This window comes from Hemiscyllium ocellatum, chromosome 39 (assembly GCF_020745735.1).
Source record: "Hemiscyllium ocellatum isolate sHemOce1 chromosome 39, sHemOce1.pat.X.cur, whole genome shotgun sequence".
Taxonomy (NCBI): Eukaryota; Metazoa; Chordata; class Chondrichthyes; order Orectolobiformes; family Hemiscylliidae; genus Hemiscyllium; species Hemiscyllium ocellatum.
In genome coordinates, this window is record NC_083439.1 from 35,459,168 (window position 1) to 35,481,875 (window position 22,708).

Genomic DNA, 22,708 nt, shown 5'->3' on the forward strand with positions numbered 1-22,708 from the left:
GGGCAATGGTGATAGGTCAGAGAAGAGGTGGAGTGGATAGATGGGAAGGAAGAAGATGGACAGGTCAAGAGGGTGGTGCCTCAGGATCTGGGATAAGGTGGGGGGGGGGGGGGGTGGAAAGTGAGGACCATGGTGAAACCCAAATTGATCCCATGTGGTTAGAGGGTCCCAAGGTGGAAGATGAGGGGTTCTTCCTCCAGGCATTGGGTGGCTAGAGTTTGACGATGGAGGAGGACCAAATCTTGCATGCCCTTGGCAGAATGGGAGGGGGAGTTAAAGTGTTTGGTTGGTTAGTGCATGTTCCCCATTCAGTTCAACAGAGTAGGTGGAGCCCAATGGAACAGAAACATTAACTCCTCTACAGTCATTACTTCACACCACACCTAATCTCACACTGATCATTTTAAAAAGCTGTTGCTTCTCAAGTATGGAAGGGCTGTTAGTTTTCTGAATTATACCTTTCAAATGGTTCCAATAACTTTATTGGGATGTGGGCATTTTGGCCAGTCCAGTATTTGTTGTCCATCCCGAATTGGCCACAGGGTCGTTAAGAGTCAAACATTGCTGTGGGTCTGGAGTCACATTTAGTCTAGACCTGGTAAATTTTCTTCCCTCAAAAGAGATTGAACTGTCATGGTCACCATTACTGAGAACAATTGTCTGCTGGGAATTTTCCTAGCCGCTGAACAGCATGGGCAATGTTGATTCAAGTTGGGAAAATGTGGTCAGATTGGAAAAAATCAGATTCTCAACATCAAACAAAAGTCTGATTTCCCAAATAAGGTTTGATCGCCGAGATGAGAATCTCTCCAGCGAGTAGCGAGAAGTCGATTTACTTCTTATCATCACCTATCATTTCTCATTTATATGCAAATTCTTAGTTTCCCATGTGCCCGAGAGAAGTCAGATGGTGGCAAATCCCAACGTGAAAATTAAAGTCCTCCAGACTTCCACCTTGGACAGAGGTTCCCAGTGTCTCAGGGCACACTCCAGTGTAGTAACTGCCTACTGCCCCAAGATCCTTGGAGATTGGCCTTGGACATGCACCAGCCTCACCACAGGATGATGGCCATCACCAACTCACTTAGAATACAGTCCTCCATTTTAACACCATTCTTCAGAGCAACGAATACCTCTCATTGCAATGCTGCTGCTAGGCCACTGAGCGCAGGGACAGCCACCCAGCTCATGGATTGAAGCAAGGTGCATCGTCGGGCTCCTTGATTGCTTTCACTGCTTCAGCCACCTTGCATCTACTCGGATACTCGCAGCATCTCTGCCTTGCTCTTTTACACTTTGCCACTTCACTCAGAATTTACAGGCGACAGTACTCCTGTCTGACCTCACTTATTGCACAGACAAGAGTCTTGTCAGCAGTTGATCAGTCAAGCAACATAGTTGGACATCTTATAATACACCAGTGGGTTCTGTCCAATCTCAAACCTACACCGTATGTTATCAGCAAGCTTCACACACTACTTACGCTTCAAACAAATGGCCAGGTCACAAAGTCTAAAAGTAGTCCTCGAGTAAAGTCAAAAGAGACAGACTTCAGACAGCGGGTCCCAGACTGGTCCGATACCAGTCCAGAGTCTTCTTGGGCACAGTCAGTCGGTCACTTGTTGCATCCAGGGTTGGGTTCTGTATCATTGCAGTTGGCCATTGTCAGTCTTGCAGGTCAATTTCAAGGATTAGTGGTCAGTCAAGAGCTTGAAGAATTTAGTCACATGTCCGGTCACTCATCAGTCAGGGCTGGCTTTCCAAGTTGGTCAGAGGGGTGGGCCATGATTAATCCAAGGAATCTCTGTTCACTGCAAGTCAGGGAGTATATTAGTGGCCATTGTTATGGTGGAATGCTGGGAAGTCAATTGTGGGGATTAGGCACAGCATGCTGGGATATAGAGGGCATAATAACCGAATAGCCTACACAACATCTGAAGTTGGGAAACAATACAGAATTAATAGAGAACCACAGAATTTTATGGAGCAGCAGGAAATCATTTAGTTCATAATGCCTGCACTGGTTCGGAGTATTTTATTTCAATTTATTGCCAATCTCTGGAATCCAAAAACACAGCACCATCCGTAGCCTCCAGCGCAAGCATCATTAGCGAAAGCACTGCAGGCGGGACATCTCTGAATATTGTTCCATGGAGCTGAGTGAAGTCAATCTCTTGCTGACAGTAAACATTTGCTAGCAGCTAAGACCAGCACCCCCTGTTGAATCCTGACTGCAACCGCAGCTTGTCGGTTTGATCTTTCTCTGTAGTTCATGTTGTTTAATAAAAGTGAAGGTTACAAATTGAGGGTTCCATCACAACATCCAATATTGCCTTATTGGGTGATGACAAAAAGCCTCCTGCTGGTACAGACAATAAAGGAGAAATAACTTTCATTCAGACAGGGATAGTACATGACATGTCACCAATGAAAGCTACTATCTGTGCCCATAACAGTCACTCTCACAGCTCATGATGTAATGGGAGCACATATTTACAAATACACTTGCCAGGATAAGTGAAGCCCCAATGACACTCGAGAAGCATGGCACTATCTAGGACAAAGCAGCCTGCTTGATTGGCAAAATGCAAAGCTGTGCAGGTGAGAGAGTGAATTGGCCATACTAACTTGCCCAGAGTGTTCAGGGATAGGTCGACCAGGTGCATTAGTCAGGGATAAGGAAATGGGTCAGGGTGAGATACTCTTCAGAGGGTTGGTGTGGACTTGTTGGGCCAAATGGCCTGCTTCCACATTGTAGGGATTCTATGATCCACAAGCATCCACTCTCTCCATCACCGATGCTCAGTAGTAGCTGTGTACTATCTTTAAGATGCACTGCAGAAATTCACCAAAGATCCTCAGCCAGCACCTTCCAAACCCTCAACCTCTTTCATCTAGAAGGACAAGGACGTGGGAACACACCACCTTCGAGTTCCCCTCCAAGCCACTCACCACTCTGACTTGGAAATATATCACTGTTCATTTGCTGTTGCTGGGTCAAAGTCCACGAATTACCTCCCTAAGGGCACTGAGAGTCTACTTAAAGCACATGGACTGCAGCAGTTCAAGAAGGCAGCTCATCATCACCTTCTCAAGGGGCAACTAGGGACGGGCTTTAAATAATAGCCCAGCCAGTGACACCCACATCCCACAGATGAATAAAACAAATGTATTTAAAATCTGATTGAAGATTTGTAGCTCGGGTATCCGTTGTTGTGGTTCCTCTCGCCGAGCTGGAAGTTTTTGCTGCAAACGTTTCGTTCCCTAGCTAGGGAACATCATCAGTGCGGTGGGAGCCTCGTGTGAAGCGCTGCTTTGATGTTTCTTCCGGTATTTATATTGGTTTGTTCTTGCCGCTTCCGGGTGTCAGTTTCAGCTGCAGTGATTTGTATCTGGGGTCCAGGTCGATGTGTCTGTTGATGGATGTTCTTGCCGTTTCCGGGTGTCAGTTTCAGCTGTAGTGGTTTGTATATGGTGTCCAGGTCAATGTGTCTATTGATGATGCACAAACGAAGCTGCATCAGGACACTATTCAAAAGGGCCACAACACACTGCAGTACACCAGAACTGCGAAAAGAGGAAGAGGAACATCTATACAAGGTATTCGCCAAAAACGGACACCCACGCAACTTTATCACCAGATGCCTAAGAGATAGACCACGGAACGAGGACATGCCACAACCAAAAGGACTAGCCACTCTACCATACGTCAGGAGTGTCTCAGAACCGACAGCCAGACTACTGCGACCCTTAGGACTCATAACAGCACACAAGCCAACATCCACGCTCAGACAACAACTCACTAGAACAAAGGACCCAATACCCAGCATGAGCCAAACTAACGTAGTTTACAAAATACCATGCAAGGACTGCACAAAACACTATATAGGACAAACAGGAAGACAGCTAACAATCCGCATCCACGAACATCAGCTAGCCACAAAACGACACGACCAGCTATCTCTAGTAGCCATACACTCGGACAACCAGCAACATGAATTTGACTGGGAAAACACCACTATCATAGGACAAGCCAGACAGAGAACAGCCAGAGAATTCCTAGAAGCATGGCATTCATCCCCAAACTCCATCAATAGACACATTGACCTGGACCCCAGATACAAATCACTGCAGCTGAAACTGACACCCGGAAGCGGCAAGAACAAACCAATATAAATACCGGAAGAAACATCAAAGCAGCGCTTCACACGAGGCTCCCACCGCACTGATGATGTTCCCTAGCCAGGGAACGAAACGTTTGCAGCAAAAACTTCCAGCTCGGCGAGCAGAACCACAACAACAAATGTATTTACAAAGATATTTTGCTAGGTGTCCTCAGAAGGGTTTCTTTTTCCTTTCCCTCTCATGTGTCTTGGTGCAGTGCCAGAGTCTGCAGCTTTAGGTGAAGGGTCCTACCCTATAGTGATCCCAGTTGGTCTTGATGTTTTGATTGGGATGGGCCCAGGGATACTTGTGGCTATGGGTGCAGACATGTGGAGTGTGCTCTGCCCAGATGCACATTCACCCACCTTACCCTGAACTCCCATATGCATGGGGGTTACAGACAGACTGGAAGTGGGAGTGGCTGGGCACCTCAGGTGAGGAGTTCATGGGGATAGGGTTAATTTGTAGTTCTTCCTCTGGCAGTGTGCCTCCTGGGTCCTATCCTGCCTTATTATAAAGCAGAGGCACCTCGAGCGAGGTGAAGGTTGGTGCTAAGCACTAAAGACTAGATGGATAGAGTGCAGGTACATCCAACAGTCTTTGAGACTGCAAATGTTAATTAGTGTTTGTTATTCTCAGTCATTTAGACGTGAAAGTTCCTACCAGAAACTAGTAAAGTAGAATTTATGATAGCTCTCATGAAGTAAGTATTTGGAAAATAATTTACTTAAAGGCTGGAGGAAAGGGCTTGAATTAATTGTACAAGATGTTCAGTGTAAGGGAGGGGTTAACCGGAATGATTTCTAAACTGCTAAAGGATCCTGTTTATTGGAAAGTGATTTGAAGAGACTTTGGCCTGGATTTTTGAATGGCGGTGATCATTTCTGAAGCATAGATAGGAGGGGGGCATGGAAGTCCTGTGAATTCCCATCGTAACATTCCCAATTGAGGGATTATCTGGAAAACGGAAGATTCCTTGGGGCGATTCCCCTGCGTTTGCAACTCTCCAAAAGTATCCATTTAAATCAGAGTTCAAATGGCTTGGTTGAGGTTATAAAAGTTACTCAGGAGAGGTTAGACAATAAAATGCCTAATTTAACTCCTGAGTAACTTTGAAACTAACTCCCAGTGTACCTCTCACTACCCTCCAACTACACTTTGCCTCAAACCCACAACAACCTCCTTCAACCCTGACTGGCATCACTCCCTTAACATGCCCCACCCAACATCCCTCTACCACCCCACACTATTTCCAGGAGTGTCCTGTTCTGCCATGCCCAAGAGCCCCTACACCCTCCTGAGAGCAAGTGTTCCCACCCCACACATCGCTACCCACCCTGTTCCTCCAGGAACTAATCTATCCAACCCCTCAGAAGCTGAGATCCTGCACTCACTCAAAGCATGACCCCACTCATATGCAGCTGGAACTGACAATTTTGTCCTGCCCCCCAAATCCCCCATCATCACTCCAGACCTGACGCAACACCTACCCACCTGTCATTTTACCTACCTGGCACCCTACCTTCCCAGGACAATAACCTCACACCTATCTTAGTGTAACAGTTATCAAACTGGTTGGAATGTTGGGCTTCAAACTGAACAATACAGTGAAAAGGTCATGGTTTGCCTTTCCTCGACTGTTCAACGCCATGAGAGATCTGTCAGAATGGATTTATGGCTCCACGTTTCAAAGGACCCCTGGCCAGAATTTCCTGTCAGTAATGCAGAGCTCTTTTGGGAACATAGAAAAGGGAGTGGAGAGGCAATTTCTCTGACTGCCACTCCTCAGAAAATATGGCATTTTATTTCTCTTGGATAACTGAAGCTGCCCTTACCTTGCGTACTCCATGGATTACTGTCCTTATTGAACCGAGCACTTTCAACAGTTAATAAAATTGCTTCATTGAATTGCTGTTCAGAAATCTGTGGAGACAAAGCCAATCATTGGTCATTGTGCAAGTCTGAATATTGAATGTCAGTGAACATGAAAAAAAATTAATCTAAAAACTCTACCAATGGAAGAACCAGAAATACCAATTACTAATGACTACAAAATGCTGTGCCAATATTCTGAAAGGATACATTTTTAATTGATTGAAGATGTAATAACAAACACCAAGAAGTGGAGGTTGAAAAGCACATGCATGTTAGTCAGAAGTTGTGCTGACTAATGGTGGCTCAGTGGTTAGCATTGCTGCCTCACAGCACAGGGACCTGGGTTCAATTCCCACCTCGGGTGACTGTGCATGTGGAGTTTGCACCGTGCGTGCGTCCGTCCGTCCTCCGGGTACTCCAGTTTCCTCCCACAGGTCAGGTGGTTTGGCTGTGCTAAATTGCCCATAGTGTCAGGTGCGTTAGTCAGGGGTAAATGTGGGGAATGAGTCTGGGTGGGTTACTCTTTGGAGGGTCGGTGTAGCCTTGTTGGGCCAAAGGGCCTGTTTCCACACTGTAGGGAATCCAATCTAAAAAAGTAGACAGTTTCCTGAGCCCATTTTTACACCTGATTCTATGGCCCACTTCTGCTTTATCACCTCAGTGTTAACCATTGTGGGGCGAGTTGGCAGTGCAGGTGATCTTGCAGAGATAATGGCTCCACCTTTTACCAACATAGTGAGCTCTATTGGCCACATAAGATCAACTGGTCCCTTCTGTGTCAAGCTGACACACAAGATAAAAAGGTGAAAATATACCCAGGCAATAAATCAATAACTGAGTTCTGCCTGGCTTTTAAAAAGTCCACTCCTGGTCACCTTGGGAAATACGTTAGATGAATCAGACAAATTAAGAGAGTTAACGGTGTAAAACATCAGATCAGGAGGTCTGTGTCTGATCATGGCCCACATCATTCTCCTCCTAAAAGGGAAAGTAATTGTGGATCTGAATTCCTGACGCAAGTGTCTTGGGCCGAGAGCTCTTAACCATTGCCTCACAATATTTATGAGGATGTATTATCTGAAATAATGATCTAGAATATCATTGATTTGGACATTTATTTATATCTTAGACTTTTTTGAAAAGAACATTTCACAAAGTTAAGGAGATTGACTGCAACAAAGATAAAAGCAGCATTTTCATGGAGAACACAAATGGGTCAACTAGAGAATGTGAAGGTTTTCTGACAGGTCACATGATGCAGTTGTGGATGGAATAACAGTATTGGATTTGAACACAGCACATGTGAAATCAATTGCCTCAGGAGTAACAATTTTGCCCTTGGTTTCTCTCTGAATTAGCTCTCAACAAAAAGTGAGAGTGTTGAAAACTCACTATAAGGCTTCATCACCACAATTAGAGGAGAATTTGAGTTTTGTGTGCAAAATCTAACTTGGATGAGATAGTCAAATTTAGACAGAAGAATTAAATGCGTTATTTGGTCAAGATCGTGCGTGTGCATTTGTTTGAGTTAGACTTTTGTTTTTACATCTTTGCAAACAAAATTACTCAAGCAATGAACTTAGTCTTTATTTATTACTAAAAGGAGTTAGCTAACTTGTTTCTGAAGTTACAACCCACTTGAGAAAGTGAGCTGATTCTCAAGCATCAGTGCTCCCAGGTTCTCCACAAGAGATTAATGATTTGGTAAAATGTTAGATTTACCTGTCCAATGGAATCAAATGAACAGTAAACACTGACCAGGTTCCTATACTTAACAATCACTACTGTTCATTACAATCAAATAAGTTTTAGTTGCAAGCGACAGATATGAATTATCACTATGTAACGTTACCAGTTAAAACACTAACCCTTTTATAAACATCCGACACATCAGATACAGACAAACAAACACAAACAAAAAGAATCAATTTTATAAGCAGAGGGTAAAAGAGACTGGGAAGCACAGTTTAATAGCACCAGTCCACCGCATTCACTGGAATGATCCTTTTGGTTTGATCAGAATTTTCTCTTCAATCTTTTTACTCCTGGTTCTTTTCAGGAGGCCCATGGTGAAAGGTACACTAACTGCAAAGTCTGTTCATTGCTGGTTAAAGGCAACAGCTTACAGTAACTGGTCCAAGAAAATAACTGTCTTTCTTCCGAGTCCGGGTATCTTGAGATACACCATTGTTCAGGAATCAAACAAACAAACAGACAGTTGCCACCAGGCTGAGGACTTTTGGCATTCATAACTGGACACAACTGCATAAACCAATCAGCTACCTATTGCTGATCAAATCCCACTTTACACATATACATCCTAGTGTGGGACTGCCTCTTCCCCTGCTGCTTGAACAAAGTCTGTGTAAACACCGCACACAATGAGTGTCAGTAAATTTTTAAAAGCACAGCAATTTCTTCCACAACTTAAATTGTCGTTTTTCCATTTGAATCAACAGTTTTATTCTCTGTATTTTGACTATGATTTTTGCACCAATACTGACCTAAATACAACCTGCTGTGTACATTTACAGATATAATTGGCTCTCTCTCTCTCCCCATCCCCCCAAGCACTAGCTTTGCTGTGATCACTGGAGTAGACAAAAAAAAACAGGAATCAATTTTGCCTCCTAATTCAGTTGTAACACAATATTAACAAAGAAGAGAGAGCTGGTTTTGATTCAGGATAGGAATCAGAGATGTACAGCATGGAAACAGACCCTTCGGTCCAACCCGATATCCCAACCCAATCTAGTCCCACCTGCCACCACCCCACCCATATCCCTCCAAACCCTTCCTATTCATATACCCATCCAAGTGCCTCTTAAATGTTGCAATTGTACCAGCCTCCACGACATCCTCTGGCACCTCATTCCATACATGTACCACCCTCTGTGTGAAAAGGTTGCCCCTTAGGTCTCTTTTATATCTTTCCCCTCTCACCCTAAACCTATGCCCTCTAGTTCTGGACTCCCCGACCCCAGGGAAAAGACTTTGTCTATTTATCCTATCCATGCCCCTCATAATTTTGTAAACTTCTAGAAGGTCACCCCTCAGCCTCTGACGCTCCAGGGAAAACAGTCCCAGCCTGTTCAGCCTCTCCCTGTAGCTCAAATCCTCCAACCCTGGCAACATCCTTGTAAATCTTTTCTGAACCCTTTCAAGTTTCACAACATCTTTCCAATAGGAAGGAGACCAGAATAGCACGAAGTACTCCAACAGCAGCCTAACAAATGTCCTGTACAGCTGCAACATGACCTCCCAACTCCTGTACCCAATACTCTGACCAATAAAAGAAAGCATACGAAACACCTTCTTCACTATCCTATCTTCCTACGACTCCACTTTCAAAGAGCTATGAACCTGCACTCCAAGGTCTCTTTGTTCAGCAACACTCCCTAGGACCTTACCATTAAGTGTATAAGTCCTGCTAAGATTTGCTTTCCCAAAATGCAGCACCGCGCGTTTATCTGATTTAAACTCCATCTGCCACTTCTCAGCCCATTGGCCCATTTGGTCCAGATCCTGTTGTAATCTGAGGAAACACTCTTCACTGTCCACTACACCTCCAATTTTGGTATCATCTGCAAACTTACTAACTGTACCTCTGATGCTCGCATCCAAATCATTTATGTAAATGACAAAAAGTAGAGGACCCAGCACCGATCCTTGTGGCACTCTACTGGTCACAGGCCTACAGTCTGAAAAACAACCCTCCACCACCACCCTCTGTCTTCTATCTTTGAGCCAGATCTGTAACCAAATGGCTAGTTCTCCCTGTACTCCACGAGATCTAACCTTGCTAATCAATCTCCCATGGGGAACCTTGTCGAATACCTTACTGAAGTCCATATACATCACATTTACCGCTCTGCCCTCAATCTTCTTTGTTACTTCTTCAAAAAACTCAATCAATCAAGTTTGAGAGACATGATTTCCCATGCACAAAGCCATGTTGACTATCCCTAATCAGTCCTTGTCTTTCCAAATACATGTACATCCTGTCCCTCAGGATTCCCTCCAACAATTTGCCCTCCACTTACAGGAGGTCAGGCTCATTGGTTTATAGTTCCCTGGCTTTTCTTTATCATCTTTCTCGAATTCTGGCATCAAGTTAACCAATCTCCAGTCTTCCGGCACCTCACCTGTGACTATCAATGATACAGATATTCAACAAGGTTCCCAACAATCACTTCTCTAGCTTCCCACAGAGTTCTCGGGTACACCTGATCAGGTCCTGGGGAATTATCCACCTTTAACCGTTTCAAGACATCCAGCACTTCCTCCTCTGTAATCTGGACATTTTGCAAGATGTCACCATCTATTTCCCTATATCCTCCATATCCTTTTCCATAATAAATTAATATTTTGCATCAGTATTTACTATCTCCCCCATTTTCTGTGGCTCCACACAAAGACCATCTTGTTGATCTTTGAGGGGCCCTATTCTCTCCCTAGTTACCCTTTTGTCCTTAATATATTTGTAAAAGCCCTTTGGATTTTCCTTAATTTTATTTGCCAAAGCTATCTCATGTCTCCCTTTTTGCCCTCCTGATCTCCCTCTTAAGTATACTCCTACTTCCTTTATACTCTAAGGATTCACTCGATTTATCCTGTCTATACCCGACATACGCTTCCTTCTTTTTCTTAACCAAACCTCAATTTCTTTAGTCATCCAGCATTCCCTATGCCTACCAGCCTTTCCTTTCACCCTGACAGGAATATACTTTCTCTGGATTCTTGTTGTCTCATTTGTGAAAGCTTTCCATTTTCCAGCCTTCCCTTTACCTGCGAACATCTGCCTCCAATCAGCTGTCGAAAGTTCTTGCCTAATACCTTCAAAATTGGCCTTTCTCCAATTTAGAACTTCAACTTTTAGATCTGGTCTATCCTTTTCCATCACTATTTTAAAACAAATAGAATTATGGTCGCTGGCCCCAAAGTGCTCCCCCACTGACACCTCAGTCACCTGCCCTGCCTTATTTCCCAAGAGCAGGTCAAGTTTTGCATCTTCTCTAGTAGGTACATCCACATACTGAATCAGAAAATTGTCTTGTGCACACTTAAGAAATTCCTCTCCATCTAAACTTTTGACACTATGGCAGTCCCAGTTGATGTTAGGAAAGTTAAAATCCCCTACCATGACTACCCTATTATTCTTACAGATAGTTGAGATCTCCTTACAAGTTTGTTTCTTAATTTCCCTCTGACTATTGGGGTGGGGGAGGAGGAGGGGCAAGTCTATAATACAATCCCAATTAGGTGATCATCCCTTTCTTATTTCTCAGTTCCACCCAAATAACTTCCCTGGATGTACTTCCGGGAATATCCTCCCTCAGCACAGCTGTAATGCTAACTCTTATCAAAAAATGTCCCCCCTCCTCCTCTCTTGCCTCCCTTTCTATCCTTCCTGTAGCATTTGTATCCTGCAACATTAAGCTGCCAGTCCTGCCAATCCCTGAGCCATGTTTCTGTAATTGCTATGATATCCCAGTCCCATGTTCCTAACCATGCCCTGAGTTCAACTGCCTTCCCTGTTAGGCCCCTTGCATTGAAATACATGCAGTATCATTTATTAGTCCTACCTTGTCCCTGCCTGCCCTGACTGTTTGACTCACTTCTGTTCTCAACTGTACCAGTCTCAGATTGATCTCTTTCCTCACTATCTCCATGGGTTCCTTCCCCCCCCGACCTTATTAGTTTAAATCCTCCCAAGCAGTTCTAGCAAATTCCCTGCCAGTATATTAGTCCCCTTCCAATTTAGGTGCAATCCATCCTTCTTGTACAGGTCACTTCTACCCCTAAACAGATTCCAATGATCCAAAAATGTGAATCCTTCTCCCATACACCAGCTCCTCAGCCATGCATTCATCTGCTCGATCCTCCTATTCCTGCCCTCACCAGCTTGTAGCACTGGGAGTAATCCAGATATTACCACCCTTGAGGACCTCCTTTTTAAATTCCTGCCTAACTCTCTAATCTCCCTTCAGAATCTCAACCTTTTCCCTTCCTATATCATTGGTTCCAATGTGGATAATGACCTCCTGCTCTGCACCCTCTCTGAGACATCCTTGATCCTAGCACCAGGGAAACAATACACCATTCTGCTTTTTCACTGCTGGCCACAGAAACGTCTGTGTGTACCTCTGACTTCAGAATCCCCTAACACAATTGATCTCTTCGAAGCCGACGTACCCCTCGTTGCATTAGAGCCAGTCCAAGTACCATAATCTTGGCTGTTTGTGCTACGTTCCCCTGAGAATCCATCACCCCCTACATTTTCCAAAACAGCATACCTGTTTGAAATGGGTATATCCACAAAAGACTCCTGCTCTAGCTGCCTACCTCACTTACCCTTCCTGGAGTTAACCCATCTATGTGACTGTATCTGAGACTTTCCCCCCTTTCTATAACTGTCATCCATCACATACTGTTGCAAATTCCTCATCGCCTTCTATCTGTCTCTCCAACCGATCCACTCGATCTGATAAGATTCGCATCCAACTGCATTTATGGCAGATATAATCCACAGTAACTCTTAAATTCTCTTTAACCTCCCACATCTGACAAGAAGTACATCTCACTACAAAGGCCATTTTTGCTCCTTCACAATCTACAGACCCAGAAAATAACACAGTCTTATTCCTCTACAAAAACACTGCACCAGGTTAAATTAGTAGTTATGGCTTATATTTTAAGTTTAATCAAGAGACTTATCTTTAAAAACATATAATCAAGAAAGAACCCACTGTACTCACTAATATAGCCTTTCTCTTGGACAGACTTAAAACAACAATTAATCTATCTGATTCTGTGCTGTGAACTTCGCCCAACAGTTCCTCCAAGATTAGTTGTGAATTTCACCGTTTGTTAATTTTCCCAGATGCACTCCGATGTCCAGCGATACACGAATTCAAACAGCAAAGGCAGTAACTGTGCAGGTTCTCTCTCCTGCAATGACCTCACCATGTGCTTCCTTTGTCTGCTCTTCTCCCTAAGTTACATCTCTCAACATAAGCCAGGGTCTTCCCTCTTATGAAGGTGTAGGTGTAGGTACCTGTTCATATGAAATTTGTGAAGCAGAAGACCAAAGAAAAGACCCAGGAAAGTACAGACGAAGATACCAAAGGTAAAGAGACAATTGGCTGGTATTGAAATGTGATTTTTTTTGTTAAACTTAAATCAGAAGTTTTATCAGATCAGTATATTGTTGTAGAGTGGGCGGTACATAAATTGATCAGACAAAGGAGGATTACCATGTAGATAGGTGTTGTTTAACATTCTTGCGTTTCTTAGAGTTAAAGGATAAATTGTTAATTTTTTTCTTTAGAGGGAATTTGTCATTCATACTTTAACAGATTACGAGGCGAGGGGAGCTTTTCTGTGTGCATGGTTTACATTAGCAGAAGGAATTATCCCATGTCGTAACTGACTGCACTGACGATATTTGGTTTAACAAGCTAACTGGTGCCATTATTATATCAGCTCGGTTCAGGTATTAAACAACTCAACTGACAATGATGGCTTGGCTTAACAACATTATTTGAAGACTATTATTTAATAAGACCGAGTTCAGACAGTTGTCATCCTGGATTTTCATACAGATTGATCTGCTTAAACGTGCGTTTCATCAGTATGAATGGACTATAACGCAACTGACGAAATGTGGACAATATTTGGATAACAAAGTTTCTACTGAACGGGTGTAGCGATGTTCTATTAGTGATCTTCTACAGCACAATCGTCTATAGCATCAGTTTGCAGAGAAACACAACTGTCGCATTATAGCAGAATTACTTGTACTCAGCACTAGGAGGCACAGAATAGACTAAGAACACAGCAGAGCTCCCACCCTGTTACTGTAACTGTGCAATTCACAAACTCACAAAGTGTTCCAGCACAAAACGTGGCCACTTAGCCCATCATGTCTGCACTCTCTCTCCAAATGGACATCATTATTTAGTGCCATTCTTCTGCCAACTCCCCCAACCTCAAACGTATTACTATTTAAATAATTATCTGATGTCCCCCTGAATGCCTCAGTTGAATCTACCTCCATAAATTTCCAGGCAGACACAAACCACTTGGGGGAAAATGCTTTTCTTTCGCAACCACATTTGCTTCTGTATTCTCTCCTATAGCTTGGTGCTCAGAACCGTACACAATACTCCAGCTGAGGTCTAACAACTGCCTTGTATAAGGTCAACATCATCTCCTGGACCTGGTATTCCAAGTGCCTATTAATAAAGCTGAGGACACTGTATGCCTTATATCCTGCCACCTTCAATGCTGTGTGAGTCATATACACCCAGGTCCCTCTATTCCTGCATCCCCTTCAGAATTAAACCAAAATATACAGCAGGCAATCGTGAAGGATTGCATTATCTACCAGCTGAATAACTTGTCACTGAGTTAGTTAAAAAAAGATTGTAACCAACTAATTTCAGTGTCCACCCAACTCCCAGATGATCAAAGACTGGCCTAGTAACATTCAGCTAATGATTTAACATTATCTCCTTGGATTTTACATCAGTGTAGGGGTGTGGTGAGAAGGGGGAGAAAATTGTGCCCTGCTTCCAAAACTTTAATTCACCCCAAGACATCTGAAATTGAAGTCATTAAAATTATGAAGTGATTTAACAGGGTGAATGCAGAACAGAGGTTAGTTCCAAAAGCTGCGGTCGTAAATATAAGCCAGTCACCAATTTGTTTTGTCTTTAAAGGATGTGGGCCTCACTGGCACATATTGCCCATGAGCTCAGCAGTTTGCTTAGGCAATGCACAGGGCAGCTATGAGTCAACAATATTCATGGAGTCACGTGTAGGCAAGACCAGGTAAGGATGGTAGATTCCTTTTTCTAAAAAAGACAACTAGGTTTTTACAACAAATGTGTTTTGCGGTAAGTGTAACTGCAACTAATTCCACATTTAGGAGTTGAATTTGACTCCTATATCTTAGGGTCTGCTGTAGGTACATACAGATCTATACTCCAGCACTTTAGCTATTGGTGCTGAGTACCACCAACAGGACAACAGAAGGGGCACAGGACCCGAGCTTCACTCCAAATGCCCCTTCTTCATAAAAAAAGAGACATGAGGAGTAGACACCCAGCCAGAGGAGCAACCACATACATGCCCCTGAAGAAGCTTCTGTGAGAACACTCCAAGGTAGCTGGACCATTCACTATGCCTGAACTCCTCAGCTGTCAGAGTTCACGGTGAGGAGCATGCTCACCATGACCTGGACCATGAGTCACATGTGCCCCATGGTTACCCAACCAAAACACCAAGGCCAGCAGCTTCCATGGTAGGCAGGCTCCATCCACCCACCTGCAGAGCTGAGGACTATGCCAAGCTGTAGTGGGAGAAGAACAAAAAATGATCTTCTGATAGTATTTGGTGGCTCAGGTGACACGTCACTGTCAGTATGTTATCACATCTATACATGTGTTCTCTTTTCACCATCAGCTGTGGAGGTACGTTTGTTATATTGATTTGGATGAGAATATGGGAGATCTGGTTAGTAAGTTTGCAGATGACACCAATAGACCGTGAGGAAGCTTTTCTGAGATTATAGATGGATCTTGATCAAATGGGTCAATGGGCTGAGAAATGGCAAATGGCATTCAATCTGGATAAATGAGAGGTATTGCACTTTGGTAACAAACAGGGGCAGGACTTATACAATTAATGGTAGGGCCTTGGATAGTGTTGTAGAACAGAGGGACTGTTGTTCCATTGCTCAGTCCTTTGAGTAGTTAGGAAGTTATGTTGAGGTTGTACAGGACATTGGTGAGGCCTCTTCTGGAATATTGTGTCTAGTTCTCGTTGCCCAGTTATAAGAAAGATATTGTTAAGTTGAAGAGGGTTCAGGAGGGATTTAGCAGGATGTTGCTGGGTATAGAAGGTTTGAGTAATAAAGGGCTACATAGGCTGGGACCTTTTTCACTGGAACATAGGAGATTGAGAGGTGACCTGATAAAGATTTATAAAATAATGAGAGGCATAAACCGAGTTGATGGTAGTGGTCTTTTCCCAAGGATAAGGAATTTTAAGACAAGGGCACATTTTTTAAAGTGAGAGGAGAGAGACTTAAAAAAAAGATATCGGGGTAAAGATTTTACATAGAGCGTGGTTCACATATGGGATGAACTTCCTGAGAAATTGGTGGATGCGGGTACAGTTACAACATTTAAAAGACATTTGAATAGCTACATAGTATACTTTCCTTTATTGGTCAGAGTATCAAGTGTAGGAATTGGGAGGTCATGTTAGAACACAGGACATTATAGCCCAGCACAGGCCCTTCGGCCCTCGATGTTGCCGACTTGTGAAACCAATCTGAAACCCATCTATCCCAACCTACTCCATTTTCATCCATATTTTATCCAATGACCATTTAAGTGCCCTGAAAGTTGGGGAGTCTACTACTGTTGCAGGCAAGGTGCCCCATGCCCTTGTTGCGGCTGTACAGGATATTGGTTAGAACATAGAACATAGAACATAGAAGGATACAGCGCAGTACAGGCCCTTCGGCCCTCGATGTTGCGCCGACCGAGTCCTACCTAACCTATACTAGCCCAATAACTTCCAAATGCCTATCCAATGCCCGCTTAAATGAACATAAAGAAGGAGAGTTCACCACTGATACGGGCAGGGCATTCCATGAACTCACAACCCGCTGTGTAAAGAATCTACCCCTAACATCTGTCCTATACCTACCACCCCTTAATTTAAAGCTATGTCCCCTAGTAACACCTGACTCCATTAGCGGTAAAAGGTTCTTAGTATCTACCCTATCTAAACCCCTAATCATCTTATACACTTCTATCAGATCTCCCCTAAACCTTCTCTTCTCCAATGAGAACAGCCCCAAGTGCCTCAGCCTTTCCTCATAAGATCTTCCTACCATTCCAGGCAACATCCTGGTAAACCTCCTCTGCACTCGTTCTAAAGCTTCCACATCCTTCCTATAGTATGGCGACCAAAACTGCACACAATACTCCAGATGAGGCCTCACCAGAGTCTTATACAACTGCAACTTGACCTCAGGACTCCGGAACTCAATTCCTCTGCCAATAAAGCCCAGTACACCATATGCCTTCCTCACAGCACTATTTACCTGGGTGGCAACTTTCAGAGATCTGTGTACATAGACACCAAGATCCCTCTGCTCATCCACACTACCAAGTAGCCTACCATTAGCCCAGTAATCCATCATCTTGTTATTCCTACCAAAGTGAACGACTTCGCACTTAGCTACATTGAATTCCATTTGACACATTTCCGCCCAGCTCTGCAACTTATCTATATCCCGCTGTAACCTACCACTTCCTTCCTCACTATCCACAACTCCACCGACTTTTGTGTCATCCGCAAACTTGCTTACCCAGCTTTCAAGTCCTTCCTCTAGATCATTTATAAAGATAACAAAAAGCAATGGTCCCAAAACAGATCCTTGTGGTACACCGCTAGTAACTGCGCTCCAAGATGAACATAATCCATCAACTACTACCCTCTGTCTCCTTCCAGCCAGCCAGTTCCTAATCCAAACCTCTAATGTATCCTCAATGCCATACCTCCGAAGTTTTAGCATTAGCCTACCATGGGGAACCTTATCGAACGCCTTACTAAAATCCATATACACAACATCTACTGCTTTACCCTCATCCACTTCCTTAGTCACCTTCTCAAAGAACTCAATAAGGTTTGTGAGGCACGACCTGCCCTTCACAAAACCATGCTGGCTATCCCTGATCACGTTATTCCTACCCAGATGTTCATAAATCTTATCCCTTACCATTCTCTCTAAGACTTTGCCCACCACTGAAGTCAGACTCACTGGCCTATAGTTACTAGGGCTATCCCTACTCCCTTTCTTGAACAATGGGACCACATTCGCTATCCTCCAGTCCTCTGGTACTATTCCCGTTGACAATGACGACATAAAAATCCAGGCCAATGGCTCTGCTATCTCCTCCCTAGCTTCCCATAGGATCCTGGGGTAAATGCCATCAGGCCCAGGAGACTTATCTATATTCATCCTTTCCAATATTCCCAAAACCTCTTCCCTGCATATTTCCAGGGCATCCATTCTAATTATTTGTGATTCCATATTCACATCAGCAACAGTGTCCTGTTCCTGAGTGAATACTGATGAAAAGTACTGATTTAATGTCTCTCCAATCTCCTCCGCCTCCACACACAACTTCCCACTACTATCCTTGACTGGACCGATACCTACCCTAGTCATCCTTTTATTCTTGACATACCTAAAGAAAGCCTTTGGGTTTTCCCTAATCCTACCAGCTAAAGACTTTTCATGTCCCCTTCTCGCTTTTCTTAGCTCCCTCTTTAGCTCCTTCCTGGCTACCTTATAACTCTCAATCGCCCCTACTGAACCTTCACGCCTCATCTTTACATATGCCGCCTTCTTCCCTTTCACAAGGGACTCCAATTCCTTACTAAACCACGGCTGCCTCACAAGGCCCTTTACACCATGCCTGACTGGTACATACCTATCGAGGACACGCAGTAGCTGCTCCTTGAACAATCCCCACATCTCATTAGTGTTCTTCTCTTGAAGCCTGTTTTTCCAATCCACACAACCTAAGTCATGCCTCACTGCATCATAATTTCCCTGCCCCCAGCTATAGCTCTTGCCCTGCGGCGCACGATTATCTCTCTCCATCACTAAAGTAAAAGTCACCGAGTTGTGGTCACTGTCCCCGAAGTGCTCACCTACCTCCAAGTCTAACACCTGGCCTGGTTCATTACCTAGAACCAAATCCAATATAGCCTCCCCTCTTGTTGGCCTGTCGACATATTGTGTCAGGAAACCCTCCTGCACACATTGTACAAACACCGACCCATCTAATGAACTCGAGCTATAGCTCTCCCAGTCAATATCTGGGAAGTTAAAGTCCCCCATAACAACCACCCTGCTACCTTCACTCTTTTCCTGAATCATCCTCGCAATATTATCCTCTACTTCTCTAGGACTATTAGGAGGCCTGTAGAAAACACCTAACAGGGTGACCTCACCTTTCCTATTTCTAACCTCAGCCCAAACTACCTCAGATGGCAAGTCCTCTTCCATCGTCCATTCCACTGCTGTGATACTGTCTTTGACAAGTAATGCCACGCCTCCCCCTTTTTTACCCCCATGTCTGATCCTACTAAAACATTTGAACCCTGGAACGTGCAACAGCCATTCTTGTCCCTGTTCTACCCACGTCTCTGTAATGGCCACAACATCGAAGTCCCAGGTACCAACCCACGCTGCAAGTTCACCTACCTTATTCCTTATACTTCTGGCATTGAAGTATACACACTTCAATCCACCTTTCTGGTTACAGGCACCCTCCTTAGAGATCGCTGCATTATTCCTAACCTCCCTACACTCAAGGTCCTGTACCCTAAAGCTACAGTCCTGGTTCCCATGCCCCCACGGAGTTAGTTTAAACCCTCCCAAAGAGCACTAGCAAACCTCCCCCCAAGGACACTGGTGCCCCTCAGGTTCAGGTGTAGCCCATCCTTTTTATAGAGGTCCCACGTTTGAAACATTGCTTGCAATTCTGGTCTCCTTCCTATCAGGAGGATGTTGTGAAACTTGAAAAAGGATTCTGAAAAGATTTACAAGGATGTTACCAGGATTGTAGGGTTTGAGTTATAGGGAGAAGCTGAATAGGCTGGGGCTGTTTTCCCTGGAGTGTCTTGTAGGGTGATCTTATAGAGGTTTAAAAAATCATGAGGGGCATTGGTAGGGTAAATAGACAAGATGGGGGAGTCCCCGGGATGGGGGAGTCCAGAAATATAGAGGGCATAGGTTTAGGATGAGAGGGGAGAGATTTAAAAGGGTCCTAAGAGGCAACTTTTTCACGCAGAGGATGGTACGTGTATGGAATGAGCTGCCAGAGGGAGTGGTGGAGACTGGTACAGTTACAGCATTTAAAAGGCATCTGGATGGGTATATGAATAGGAAGGGTTTAGAGGGATATGGTCCAAATGCTGGCAGTTGGGACTAGATTAGGTTAGGATATCTAGTCAGCATGGATGGGTTGGACTGAAGGGTCTATTTCCGTGCTTAACAACCCTATGATTCTATAATAGGAACGGTTTGGAAAGATATGGGTCAGGAGCAAGTAGGTGAGACTAGTTTAGTTGGGATTATGTTTGGCATAGACTGGTTGGACCGAGGGTCTGTTTCTGTGCTGTATGATTATAACTGTAACATTGAAGGGAGCGAGCCCAGCAAGCTCAGTATTACAAGATGTTTGATGCTTCAAGATACGAAGTGAGCAGCTCCTGCACCAAGTGCAGCCTCTGGGGAAACAGCAGGGGATTGACGCTGGTTGTGAAAGTAGCAATCTTTCAAGAACATAAAACATTGTTATTGTGTCACAGTCATTAGTGGGATTGCACTTTGAAAGGCCTCACTCCCCTCAAAATTGAAGCCTGCTCTGCCACAGAATGAAACCCTCACCCCGTCCACTCTGGGTGTGGTCACAGCCATCTCCATTGGACACTTCTTATTTACAAGATGGAAGGTGACAATGGTCATTCCTTAAACAGTAAGTCTCAGGCTCAGCCCCTCCATCCTGGGGTCAACCCACAAAGGTACATGCTCCCTTCTCGGTAGTAATTCCTGTCAACACAACTGGCTGTGAACCTCCCCAAGTTCCCACCCCACCAGTCTATCTAAATCTTTGTATCCACTTTAAACCTCAGCCCTAGACATCCCGTAGTGCACTATGCCCCACTGAAGCCAAGAACTGCTTAGTCAATGACCTCCTCTAACTCAATACCCTATCATTTGTATGCTCTATAGTCTCCCAGACCCCCAATATATTGAGTTGAAGCCCGGTTACTGTTATAATCCCCTCGCACGCGAGTTTCCCTACCACAGCAGTGGCCCCTAATAAAACCCCTTGACTTTTAGTGGATGGACTCCAGTGGACTGTTCGAGACCCACCCAATGGAGCAACTTTGACAAACAGCCCCCGAACAATGAGTGGCCAGACCCCTGACTGATAACTCCACAGCTCCTTGCCTGCCATCCTGCATACTAATGAGATGACATTAGGTAATGAGGATGATAATGAGCAATAATCCCCATTAACAGGCCTCTCACTACTCTTATTTGCATTTTCTACAACCTCTACCATCAGGGAGAAGGTACAGAAGCCTGAACATACACACCAGCCAGTTTTGGAACAGTTCCTACCCTACTGTTGTTAGAATACTGAATGGACTCAAACTCTGAACATTCGCCTATACCAGTGTTTTTGTTTTTGCCGCTGTTTACCTATTATTTACTATCTATACTATTTAACTCTGATCTGCCTGTATGCTCGCAAGACAAAAGCTTTTCACTGTGCCTAGGTATACATGACAATAAATTCAATTCAGTTTGGAATACTGTATGCAGTCTGGTCACCCTGATATAGGAAGGATGTTATTAAATTGGAATGGGCACAAACAAAAAAAAGAGACGTCTACAAAGGATGTTACAAAGCCTGGGGAGTTTGAGTTATACGAAGAAGCTGGGCCATTTTTTCCTGGAGTATACCAGACTCAGGGATGAACTTATAGAAGTTTGTAAACTCACCATTTTTATAAACCTCTACAATGTCACTGTATAAAGTGAATAGGCAAGGCCTTTTTCCCAGGGGAGAGAAATCCAAAACGACAGAGCATAGGGTTAAGGTGAGTGGGCAAAGAGTTAAAAGGGGCCTGAGGGGCAACATTTTCACACAGACAGTTGTGTGTATGTGGAATGAACTGCCAGAGGATGTGGTGGAGGCTGGTACAATTACAAACGGTTAAAAGATATTTGGACAGGTACATGGTTAGGAAAGGTTTAGAGGGATATGAGCCAAACACAGCCAAATGGGATTAGTTCAAATTCAGGAAACCTAGACGGCATGGACGAGTACGGCCCAAAAGTCTGTTTCAGTGCTGTATGTCTCTATGACAGTAAGACTTCTTCATGGTCCACTCAAATAGTTGTTGTAATGTGATTGTTCGTGTACCTTCAAAGAGGTATAAAGTAAGATGCTGTAGATCACCATTTACCACAAGACAGGATTTGATGCATAATTCATGAGACTAAACAAAATACAGCAACAATCCTTCAGGTCACACAAGTCTACATAGTCTCTCAGTGTTATAACTGTGTATATTTAATCTCATCTTCAAATAAAAAACCCAGTTCATTGTTCTATCAACCTAGATTGTTGAATTGGTACATATGTGGTTATACAAACGGAATAAAAGAGCAGTGCTATATAAGTTAATTTCTTCTGTGTCAACCCCTCTCTGCACCTTCTCAACACTAATCCCTCTGACCAAGCCTCCAGGTATCATTCTTAGCTGTCCCTTTCTGCGTCAGCACCTAATTTTCATCAATGCCCTTTTGTGAAAGATCTGGGGATCTTTCAACACATCAAACTCAGGGGAAAATGCAAATCCGAGTTAGATCCGTCTTGATTTCTTACCAGGGGATCAGGATGCCGGCTAATCGTTAGATCATTAGGTCCAGACTTGCAGTGCTGTAGGAGCGTGTAAACCTCATTCAGGGTCAGATTGTGGACACTTGTTGTATTAATCTTTAAAATGCGATCACCGCACCTACAGCAAAAGATAAAGTAAAAACATAAGATTTATT

At 43.9% G+C, this 22,708-nt stretch overlaps 1 protein-coding gene across 1 annotated transcript in view; it reads right to left on the reverse strand.

Moving 5' to 3' along the window:
* Positions 1 to 22,708, reverse strand: part of il16 (interleukin 16) — a 140,537-nt gene that overhangs the window by 42,851 nt on the left and 74,978 nt on the right. Inside the window, exons 11-12 of the mRNA XM_060852890.1 lie at positions 22,539 to 22,671; positions 6,000 to 6,087 (exon numbers count right to left, since the gene is read on the reverse strand). Of these exons, the coding sequence (XP_060708873.1) occupies positions 6,000 to 6,087; positions 22,539 to 22,671 (221 nt within the window). The remainder of the gene's footprint in view (positions 1 to 5,999; positions 6,088 to 22,538; positions 22,672 to 22,708) is intronic.